The 12246-nt window shown below is 42.1% G+C and overlaps 1 protein-coding gene across 8 annotated transcripts in view; it reads right to left on the reverse strand.

Moving 5' to 3' along the window:
- Positions 1-12246, reverse strand: part of SH3D19 (SH3 domain containing 19) — a 67699-nt gene that overhangs the window by 35038 nt on the left and 20415 nt on the right. For 7 of the 8 annotated variants that reach the window (XM_083519907.1, XM_083519904.1, XM_083519902.1 and 4 more), the window contains exon 3: positions 2884-2924. Coding sequence is in view for 3 of the 8 variants with exons in the window: in XM_083519902.1 (XP_083376028.1) it covers positions 2884-2924 (41 nt within the window). In the remaining 5 variants the exon portion in view is untranslated. Of the gene's footprint in view, positions 1-2883; positions 2925-4588; positions 4672-12246 lie in introns of those variants that run through there. The other variant, XM_083519906.1, reaches the window with a different exon arrangement.

A 12246-nucleotide genomic window follows, 5' to 3' on the forward strand; every position in this document is an offset into this window, starting at 1 on the left:
TGGTTTCCCATTTGCAGAATACCATCTCTAGTGAGGTGCTTCTGTCACCATCATAATTAACTTTGAGGATGTATTTGAAACCATTTCTGTTTACCCAGGCATTGGGTGGCTAAAATATACTGGTCCTCACAACCCAAATATCACTGGGTGGGGCATTTTTTTTAGCTGTACAGTGGTACCTCTGGATGCGAACGGGATCCGTTCTGGAGCCCCGTTCGCATCCTGAGCAGAACGCAACCCGCGTCTGCGCGGGTCGCCGCTTCTGTGCATGCGCGTGACATCATTTTGAGAGTCTGCGCATGCGCAAGAGGCGAAACCCGGAACTAACGCGTTCCGTTACTTCTGGGTTGCTGTGGAGTGTAACCTGAAAACGCTCAACCTGAAGCGACTTTAACTCAAGATATGACTGTAACCATTTTTACAACTGCCTTGTAATTTGTTTTGTTTTTGTTTTAAGTTGTGGATCTGTTTTCTGAGCTCCTTTGGCAGGAAGGGTGGGATATGAATTCAAATAAATAATAAATACTCTTATTTCTGAAGCAGAAGTTTTTTTTCTAGTTTTTGTTCTGCAGCCTGGTTGGCATTGATATCAAGAGATGAAGGCTGGGAGTTCAGAGTATGCCTTAAGACCTGAGCAGGTACTTTGCAATTTTTCCTGCATTCAAACCTTCTCAAATCAATACTGAACCTGCTCCCAGAAAACTGGGTCGAGACACATACTTTATAACAAGCCAAACCACATCTTAGCTTAAAGCAGCACAGTATAGTCTTTAATTTCTATAGGATATGGATTAAGTCGTGTATAAGCAAGTAGCATCGAATTATTACTAATATCAGTTGCTACTGAAGGGCAGTTCATAATATTATCCATGGGAAAAGGAACTTTGATGCATGATAAAAGGAATGTGAAACATTTTTCTTTGCAGGCCAATTTATTCAATATCCAGAACAGGAATCCTGTAGCAAACATAGGTTTATTCATACCGAATTTTCTATACATCTTAATATGTTATTTTGATACCTAATTTTATGAAACTGTATTTAGTTCACCTAAAAAGGTAAAGGTAAAGGACCTGTGACAGTTAAGTCCAGTCACATACGACTCTGGGGTTGTGGCGCTCATCTCGCTTTACAGGCCGAGGGACCCGACGTTTGTCCGCTCCACAGACAGTTTTTTCCGGGTCATGTGGCCAGCATGACTAAGCCACTTCTGGCACAATGGAACACTGAAACCAGAGCAGCGAATGGAAATGCCGTTTACCTTCCTGCTGGAGAGGTACCTATTTATCTACTTGCACTTTTTGGCATATTTTCAAAATGCTAGGTTGGTAGGAGCTGGAACTGAGCAACGGGAGCTCACCCCATTGCGGCGATTCGAACCGCCGACCTTCTGATCAGCAAGCCCAATAGGCTCAGTGGTTTAGATCACAGCACCACCTATCTACAGAGTAATAATAGGGACCAAAAACTAGAGTAACTCTTGGACACAGGCAAAAAAAAGTTTGGAAAAAGTTGTTTTTATATGGAATCAGTCATGGGGAATACATTGCATGCAAAATATGGTTAGTACAAGACAAAACAAATGAAACAAGGGAAGTAATTCCTGGTAAGCATTAACTCCAGCTAGTTAGAGAGAATGAAGTACTGATATAAAGAACGGGAGAGTTCAGAATTGTTGATTGAAAAGGGAGAAAGAAAGTGGGATAGTTTCATTTCAAACTTGGCCAGACTTGGGTGAGCCTGCAGTTCATTCATCAAAGTACTGTGTGATCCCATCCCACATACCATAGATGGCACAGGCCGTATTTCAATCTTCTAGGCCAGAGCTGCTTCATCTTTACTCATGCTAGAGTACGGTTCGTACAGCTGGGAGAGGTGGCAGGCAGGCACTTAGAGAACTTCCTTCCTTCCTTCCTTCCTTCCTTCCTTCCTTCCTTCCTTCCTTCCTTAAAAGGAGAGGAAGCTCTCTTTGGAAGAACCTTCTTCTCCCAACTCCACAAACAGGTCTAGCCTGTATGTGAGTGACTTTTTGAAGTACTGATGTAACAGTGCTCCTGACGTAGTTCTACATCATACTTCCTCAACCTCGGCCCTCCAGATGTTTTTTGTCTACAACTCCCATGATCCCTAGCTAGCAGGACCAGTGGTCAGGGATGGTGGGAATTGTAGTCTCAAAACATCTGGAGGGCCAGGGTTAAGGAAGCCTGGTCTACATTGCCTGAGAAGTAGGAGGATAGTTTTATGTCGAGCCAAAACGAAGTGGAGCAGCATTGCTCCCACTTTCTGTCATGCATTGGTGAGAAGAATAGAAAATGGCCTTTAATGTAGCCGCTTAGGATGGGGAGAGAAAGTAAGGACATTCCATTAGCTTGCCTAGACAAGCTACCACCTTCTTGGACTCCCAACAGAAGCCAAGCATTCTGCTTAGCAGGGAGGGACAGACCTTTCCTTTCAACCATTTTAACTTAGCAGCCTGTGCTCCTTTAAGCTTTCCACAGGCACAGTGGTGAGCCATGGTGGGTAAATAATGTGAGACAAGATCAGTCTGGCTAGGCTCTTACGTTCTTAAGAACCCCTGAATTTGTACACTCCCTCTTTCTCCTCCCTCTCTAGCACAGCAGTGAGGAGGAGTTTGGAAACTTTCACTTCCAGTTCAGACTAATTGGCCGAGTCCTTTGAGTATTTATCTTAATTGTGGAAGCAAGACAACTTCAAGCCACGGTGCAGGTAAAGAAATCTTAGTTTGGCAGCTACTTCTCAACAACTACAAGACAAAACAAATGCATTTGCAATCTGCTTAATGAAGCTACAATCATTTTCGTTGTCATAAAAGTTAAGACACCTGCTCAGAAGGTGTAGAGAGCAGTCTGAAAGTATACTTACTTCTCTTGATTGCTGCTTTAATGGATGACAGGGGGCCTTGGCTTGAAAAGGAGAAGACAACAAAACAAAACAAAATATCAGTACCCATTGTCCTAAAAGGTAACAGAAAAACAGGGGGGAATTCTTCTGCACACATCCCTAATTATCACTACCTATAAAATTGTTCATTTTGTAGCGAACTGAAATTCTAGTTTATTTACTGAAGTAAATAAAAGTAGGGAAACTACTGTGGAATCATTGCACAATACCAAAAGAAGACCAGTCTTATCTCTTTCTGATAATTTTAACAAGTGTGGTTGATTGCAGTTCAAAGTCATTTTTTCCAGCTACGATGACATTTTCCATTTACTACTTCCTTCAAAAGCCCTCATTCCTTTAATGGGAAATTTAAAAAAAGTATTCAATGGAAAATCTAGAGGATATGGTGCAAGGAAAAATGGAACTATGTAGAACTATTCTTTCCAACAATGGGCTCCATCTCCCCTATACCGGTGTGCTAAGGCTCCTTTATGAGCTCAAGCCTGCCAACACCTGTTTATAGGAGCGAAGTTCACAAACTGACCAAAACTGTCTATGGAAAGCCCCAGCAAAGATGTAGGGATTGTTCCATTGAGTACTGGAAAAGCTGTATGCATCCAATCTTAAAACCTGCTGCTTCAGGAAACCAGTATTTTAATGGGGTATGCAACAGCTTGAAACAAGACATTATACTCAGGGATAAATCCTAGGAATAAGGCAGGGATTGCTCTGAGATAATGAGCACCGGCAGCCTCAGTCTCTTTACTTAATTTGGAATAGAGAGCTATTTCCCGCCATTATTACAATAACAATTACTCAACTTTTGGTGTGTCAGGTCCCCCTGACCTCACATGGAGAAGGCAATAAAAAAAATCCTTCTTTCACTGTTCTACCTCTGTACCCCTATGAGTTCTTGATGTCCTAGTCATTTCAGGACTTAAAATTTAAATTTCATATCTATCTTACAAGGATAAAAGTCCTATTTTAGGTCTGTTCAGTACTAGGTTCAGTTTTTATTTTCTTTGCCTCAAGGAGGTGAAAAGCAACCAGATCCAAAACATAATAACAGATCCCAAAGACTTAACCATTTTCCCCTGTACAACTGAGGCACAAGCAAAACGTATTTTAATTTCCTTGTCGCCAGAGTGAAGAGCAACAGAGTCTGGGACAGTCAGTGCCTTCCCTTTTAAATAAACTTCAGTTTTGTATTCCAAAATGCGGGAAGAGATTTTTTTAAAAAATCTCCTGCTCTAAATGTGAGCAGAAGGTCTGCCAGATCACTATTCTCTCATGCAACAGAATTAATGCTAGAATTCTTAAGATGGGACAATGGAATGCAACACTTCAGACTGAAAGTGCAGTAGCACATTTTAAGAACGTAAGAAGAGCTCTGCTAGATCCGGCCAATGACCAATTGAGTCCACCATTCTGCTGAAGCATGCAAGCAGAATCCAACAGCCCTCTCCCCTCCTGTGGTTTCCAGCAACTGGTATTCAGAAACATACTACCTCTGACAGTGGAAGTAGAACATTGAAAGTAGACAATGTTTTTGAATGCTCCTTTATTGAACCCCCAGCTCCCTGCAAGCAGAAAAGTAGTACAACAGGCAGCAGGCTAAATTAGAATCAGATGTGTTTTCTTATAGGATTCCCTTCCTGCCACCCCCCCAAAAAAATGGTATTCTCACCATCGATCACAAATGGTACGGTCTGCCAGCTCCAGGCAAAAATCAGATCCTGTGATGCAGACGAAAGGATCTTTCCCCTCAACAACAACACACACAAGCCTTACAAACCGGAGCTGCTCATTTCCAAGCAACAGGGGAGAAAACTATGCCAAAACATCTGTTGATGTTCCCATGATGACCGAGAGGGTTAAACAGCCCTGTGATTGATTTGAGTTGGCTTTCACAGGAGTGAGTCATTGGGTGGTTTCTTGGCCCTTTACCTCTTGCACAATTCAATTTATAACTCCAGTTAAACTTTGGTTTGCAAATAAGGGTCGTAAACGTTTTTTACTTTCTGTATTCTATATACCTTCTGTTTCCATTGTATACCAATATTCCTGTGAGTGTATATAATTATGTATTGCCCTTCGTGAGTGTTAGCTGCAATCTACCCTGATTAGTTCAGCTTTTAAACACTAGTTCAAGCTTGAATAGTTTGTGGTTTCAGCACACTATTAAAAGGCTCACATTAATCATAAGCCCTCACCCATTTCAACGTCGTGCAACAATAACAGTAATCATTGGGATAAAAGCTTTATATTAGACACCATGGGTTGCACACCAACATCACCACAATAACACAGATGTGTCTTGGAAACAATAACATCACACACATAAAAATGGTATTCCACCCAATTTGTGCATAACAGAAAAGGAAAAAAAAAAACAAACAAATTATTTTTAGCAACAAAGTCCCATGCCACTATAAAATGTTGACAGATTTATGATACCATGAAGCATAGTTTTGTGCACCAGAGCCCAACATGTCTTTGTCATGTGCAAAAAGGAGTTCTCTAAATGAGCTTGCAAAATCAACCAACCAGCAACCAGTTCCTCTTGCCTTTGAATTTTGTCTTTAAAGGAGACACTGTTTATGCTGCAACAGACTAACCTAGCTAGCCTTCTGGAATCTGTTACCAGTGATACTTTAAGATGAACCAGTATTTCAAAAAGCAAAAGTTATCTCTCCACACAGCAACAACTTGTTCCAAGTAGCTGCTGACTCAAGTTGAGTTACACCCTTTATGGCATTAGAAACACAAACTTGTCAGAGTGTGACCTTTGAAGAAGATGCCTGGCTCAGAAATTCTAAATTGGTGTAATACAACCACACCTCTTCTAAACTTGCCTTTCCAGATGCAGCAACATTGCATGCAGAGCTGTATTAATGAAACTCCAAACTTTGCTGTGCTAACTCTCCACGACTACATTTCTACCATACCAGAAAGGAATATTCACCAGAAAGAAAAATACCTCTAACAAAGCAAAACCCTCTTACACCCCAACTTGAAGTGCAGTCATCAAAACTGTTAATGTTGACTATCTTTCCTCCACTTCCACATACAGCAGGACAGCCAGAAATATTTAGGCTGAAGTAGCGCTATGACCATCAGAGGCATCTGTCTGGGAGGAGGAAGGGGGCAGGGGAAGATCAATATACCAACAACGTGTCCCTGAACTGCATCTGATACCTACAGTGGTCATGGAAATGAAATGCCAAATTACCATATTTTTTCATCTATAAGACGCTCCCATGTATAAGACACCCCCTATTTTGGGGGACTCAAATTTAAGAAAATGTGGGGAGATATATCCATGTATAAGATGCCCCCCCTAATTTTTGACATTTTTTTAGGGGGGAAACCTAGTCTTATACACAGAAAAAGACGGTATGATAATTGCATGTATCAAAATATAAAAAGCAGAGGTGTCTCTTGGGCACTTAAATGTACTTTCAACGCAGCCTTTAGAAAGTAATTTTGCCTTCAGTTTCCTAAAATGTTAGCTATGAGAGGGCCTCTATTCTATGGTGTCAGGAGGTCATCAAATAATCTGCCTTGGAAATTCGCTTCTCTTTCTGTTCCAATTTATGCATTCCTAAATTACAGCTCTCCATTCATTTTAGCGATGCTTTTCAAACAAAACTCCAGTTATTTGAATGTCATCTGGACTAGATAATAATATACGGTACTGTATTATAAGGTAAAATACCAAGCAAGGAATCACAATTCTTTTTTGTTCTGGAAAACTACATGTATCTCTAATAATATGCTGAAAGCAAACTGGAAAGAGGCTACAGTATTGTTTTGTATGCATCTTCTTAATGGAGCTGAATGTTCTGAAAAGTATTTCAAGTCACCCTTCCTGCGTATTTCTTAGTTCTCAATTGCATTTTGAAAATAACATTAAATAAAATTAATAGGTACAAAGATTATCTTTTTTAAAAAAAATAAATATTTCCATAGATTATACAGTACTCCACAGATTATATTTAACAAAGTGATTTCTGAATGTACACTTTTCAAAACAAAAACTTTTGGGGATTCTTTAAATGTTAAGCTTTAAAAGAACTCAAATATATTTTGTTTAAAAAGCCAAAGGCAAGCAGAATCTAGTTCTAAGCTTAAGTGTCTGTTTAAAAAGTACAAATCACTGGGTTGTAGCCAACTGGAGTGGGAGACCCTCTGGAACAAACTTTTTCTTGGGGGCGGGTTAGAGAAGACAGAAAAGGGGGACCTCTTTGCTTTAACTTGCTTACTGGTGATCTGATGACGTTTCTTCAGAGAGCACTCATCTCTCAAAAATGTTTTCTAAATGGCACATTATGAGTGAGCTTACTACAAGGCAAGATGGGGAAAGAGGCCAAAGTTCTGCAGCAAACGCTTATGTGGAAGAGAAAGAAAAGCAGTGTGGAGGTGCAAAATAGCCAACTAGACAGACACCAGGACCGTCTTCAGCAGATGCGGTGCCAGGGTGCAAATATCTGCCCAGTGCCCCCAAATTACCATGGATAGTGTTGGGGTGGCCGTAGCTGCGCACTGCCAGCTATTGGGGGGGGGCGCAACTCTCCCCCATGCCACTGCGGGAGAGCGATCCGCGCAGAGGCTTGGGAGTGAAGTTGCACCCCTCCTAAGACTCCATGGGAGGAGAGCAATCCCCGCAGAGGCTGGGGAGGGAAGCTGCATGCCCGCCAGCCATATGGTTGGTGGGGTGCAGCTTCCATCCTAAGCCTCTGTGGGTATCACTCTCCTCCCGAGGAGGCTTGGGAGGGAAGGTGCACCCCCGCCAGCCTTATGGTTGGCGGGGCACAGCTGGCGGGCGTGCAAGGAAAGGGGAGGCCGCCAGCAAAGCCGTGCAGCTCCACCACTTGCTGGGGCGCCCCTGAGAGGCCAGCGCCCTGGTGCAACGCACCACTAAGCCCTATGGGAAAGACGGCTCTTATAGGTAAACTGCTCACAAGTTGTTAAGGGCTTTGTATACTCAGTTTTACTCAGAGTATATACCTATTTAAATTAATGGAACTTAGTCATGTTTATTCATTTTAGTGGGTCTATTCAGTTGAATACCACCTTATAGCTTGGTCATGCCCCCCCCCCCAATAGATTTCTCCCTACAGGATACTCCACCCTCCTTTAAGATTCTAGCTTTTCGGCTGACAGATGTAGAATTAAGTTTGTGCAAAAAAAATTCCAAAACCACCCTCCTCGCCAGACAAGCAGACTGCCCATTTATGCCTTTGGTGTTATCACTTATAGGAGCTGTATCTTGTCTTGACAGAAACTTTTACAAGCACAAACCAATTGTCTAGACAAACTGCATCTCCAGAAGGATATGAGAGAATGTTATACTAATGACCACGACCAAGGTCTACTAGGCTTGTGTGTTGAGCATGCTGCTTTATGGAAGTGAGACGTGGGCAACAATGCCTTCCACAAGCACCGGGTCAGAAAGATTGTGGGCAACACATCGCAGGAGAGAGTCTCAAACAAAGCTGCTCTATCCCAAGCCTACATTCCCAGCACGTTCACACTTCTGTCTCAGTGATGTCTATGCCAGCTTGGTCATGTATACAGAACGGAAGATGGCAGGATCAGCAAGGACAGGGTGCTGGCTTCAGGTACTAGGTCTGTTGGCAGAACAACTCTGCGTTACAATTATGTCTGCAAGTGTGACATGAAGGCTGGCAACATTAACCTGGATATATGAGAATCCTTTGTAGACAATTGTGGTGCCTGGAGGCAGACAGTCAAGTCATGTATGCACAGCAATAACCAGAGGAGGAATAACTCTTGGGAGGAGCACAGAGAGAAAAAAATGCCAATTGCAGCAAAATTGGATGCCTTCATCTGCCCCCACTGCAACAAAACATGTCTTTCCCGTATCGGTCTCCATACCCACAGCAGGCACTGAACTCTCCAATGGTTTGACTCTACCCTCAAAGGTGCCTTCTTCCACTGTCTTCTGAGACAGATGATGCCAACAACAAGCGTCATAGTGACATACAATAAATACATTAAAAATGTTTAGCATTCATTCCTGTGAATAGCATGCATATCACACTCAGAACCTCGTTAACTACCATTACTGGAAACAGAAACAAATCCCTACCCCAGGTCACCCCAACCTGTTTCTGCTCTTTGGGTTTTTTTAAAGCCTATGGCAATAGACAGTTCCTTGGCTCTTTCAACCAAACACTGTGACTCTAACATGGTGCACTGTGTTCCATCATTTTTCCGTATTAAAATCTGCATGATCAGGATGAATATTTATAAGAAACAGAATAAGTATGGAAACCTAATCCTAAAGATGAGAGGGATAGGGATAGTACAAAGCAGGAGAATGAGCAGCAGACATAGATCTCTTTGCTGCTTTATCGTTCCTCCTATTCTTTCCACCTCCGTGACAAGACAGAGAAAGCAAGGGGCATCATTTGGATACAGGGGCACAGTTATCTGCTCCAGCTGCTTTGTTGACAATATTGCCACCAACAACAGAGACCTGTGGTAGCATGCATCATTACCCTGTTAGCACTTTTCAAAGGTCGGCCCTCTCCTAAAACACACAATTTGTTTGTCCACCACAGCTTAGACGAGTGCTGGCTGTGAGATTTGGCCAAGAGGAATTCGCTGGAGACTTTGGAAAGAAGCCAAACTTAACTCGGCCCCAGAATTCAGTAGAGGAAAGGCCTTGAGAGAGCAGATGTCAGCTGACTATTGCATGAGTGCAGTTTTCTGAGTTTCATATTCATACTGTTTCATTTATTCTCTTGCAAAAAGGGAGAGTTTGATTATGAAAATAGGAGTAAATGAATAGGGGGCAGGAAGTGCAATGCTGTACAAAAAGTAAGAAGCAGGAGCAAAAGAAAGAACACAAATGTTTAGGATAAAATATAAGGGATTGTATCCAGTGCTGCACTGTTTTTGTCCCACCCCAGCTCTGCCCTCTGCCCCCATCTGTTTCAGGTCTGGAGTGGGGAGGAGAGGAAGAAGAATCACAGAACTGTAGAGTTGGAAAGAAACCCAAAGGGTCAAAATTCCATTGTACAGTGGTACCTCTGGTTGTGAACGGGATCCGTTCAGGAGGCCCGTTCGCAACATGAAAAGAGCGCAACCTGCAGCGGCGCGTCTGCACACCTGCGGGTCACAATTCGCCTCTTCTGTGCATGTGCGTGACGTCATTTTGCGTGTCTGCACATGCGCAAGCGGCGAAACCTGGAAGTAACCCTTTCCGGTGTTGGCTTTTTGCAGTATAGTAACGCTGCAGAGAGCTTGCTGGGGAGACCATGCATTAAAAAGGGACTCAAAAATAACTTAAAGAAGGTTTTAATAAGAAAAACAAAAACTCCATTTACACTAAATATATTAACAAACAAACATGACCCAACCACCAACCCATCCCCCAGGGTAATGGGAGAGCTAGATGCTGCTCCTTATATACTACACCCAGATGCTGACACACCTTAATCAAATACAACTCAGCAGCACCTGCTATGTTACACAGCTGTAAAGCTGGGTCTCGTTATCTTGCTCTGGCCCTTGCTCTGGCCCCTTAAAGACATACACATGGAGTGGAACAATGATGAACCTTTACATTTAAAGAAACCATTCAACATTTCCCCTGCGGTTCATCATTGTGGAACAAAAACATAAAACATACTTTGTACATGTTTTTCATGTGTAACCTTTGGAAGTGCTTCTTGTAAACTGCAACCTATAATGTTTGGTATGTTTAAGGTACATTACCACTCTCTTAAGAGCAGAGAAACATTGTGTAGTGGGCTTTTCTACATTGTGATGCATCTTTTAACAAAAGCTTAACTGCTTCATATTTTACACTTGGTGAATAACACAAATCATAATCTTCGCCTGGAATTTGTTGAAAGCCCCTAGCAACTAGTCTTGCCTTGTACCTTACAACTTCATTTTTGTCATTCATTTTAACTCTATAAACCCATTTTGAATCAATAAGTCTCATATCTGGGGTTTGTGGTACAAGAGACCAAGTGTTATGCTCTTTTAAAGAAGCTATCTCAGAGTTCATAGCTTTATACCAATTTACAGCTTGGTGCATAGGTAAATTCTGAACATCACTGTAGCTTTTTGGCTCAAAAACCACCTTATTGGCATACACAGTATTAAAATGTTCATCTGCGAAACGTTGTGGTTTCTGCCTCTTTCTATCTGAACGTCTCAGTCCGGAAGGAGAGTCAGACTCCTCAGACTTAATGGGACTAAGTGAACTACTAGTTTCTGGTTTTAAATCACCATTGTCAGACTGAAGAGGTGCCTGTAGGCTAAGCTCACGGTCAGAAAACTCAAGAGAATCCAACCTCCCCTCAGGTGCCTGTGACTTTAAATCAAACAAATTATCAGATTCAACAGGCTTTTTGTCTTTTTCTATTAATTCAGAATCACCATTTCCTCCTCCTGCTGCTGCTACTTCCTCTTCTTCCTCAGTATCATTTATACCATCAGTATCTTGGAAAACAGCAACTCCATTCCAATTTACAGTTTGTATCATGCTTCTGGTAATATGAAATTTGCCAGTTGCTGGTATGTAAATTCTGTACGCCCCCTGCTGGTAGCCCATTAATTTTCCCTGAACACTACGTTCACCCAATTTCTGCTTAGCAGGATAATGCATAATTACATCTGAACCCCAAATGCGTAGGTATTTCAGATTAGGGCGTTTGTTAAACAGCTTCTCATAGGGGGTGACATCTAAACCAGAATGATAACTGCGATTTCTAACATAACAAAAAGCATGGAGTGCTTCAGCCCAAAAGTCTTTGGGCAGATTAGCATCGTGCAGATAAGTTTTAACCCCTGCCTGCAGGTCACGCTGCACAACTTCAACAAGCCCATTTTGCCAGGGACTTCGGGGGCAAGATAACTCATGAGTAGTCCCCTGCGCTTCCAGGAATTTCTCAAAATCTTCAGAAACAAATTCCCCACCCCGGTCAGAAAACAGGTTCTTAATAGGTTTGTTAAAGTGCGTTTTTACCCAGTTGCAAAAAACCTTATACTTCTCAAATGCTTGGGACTTCTCAGCTATTGCATAAGTCCAACAATATCTACTATACTGGTCTATCAGAGTAAGCCAGTACTTTGAACCTCCTAATGATGGTGGGAGTGGCCCAACTAAATCACAATGTACACACTCAAATGGCTCAGTTACTTTCCTATCTGAGCACCTACCCTTGCGTGCAACCTTAATCTTATTCTTGCAACAGGATAGACATTGCATAAAGAATTTGCATGGTTTTAAGTTGAGGCCATTGACAATATTCTTTGTCTTAATTACATCAGCAAAATTCAGGTGTCCCAGAATTCTGTGCG

Source organism: Podarcis liolepis (genome assembly GCF_965112155.1).
Source record: "Podarcis liolepis genome assembly, chromosome: 9".
Taxonomy (NCBI): domain Eukaryota; kingdom Metazoa; phylum Chordata; class Lepidosauria; order Squamata; family Lacertidae; genus Podarcis; species Podarcis liolepis.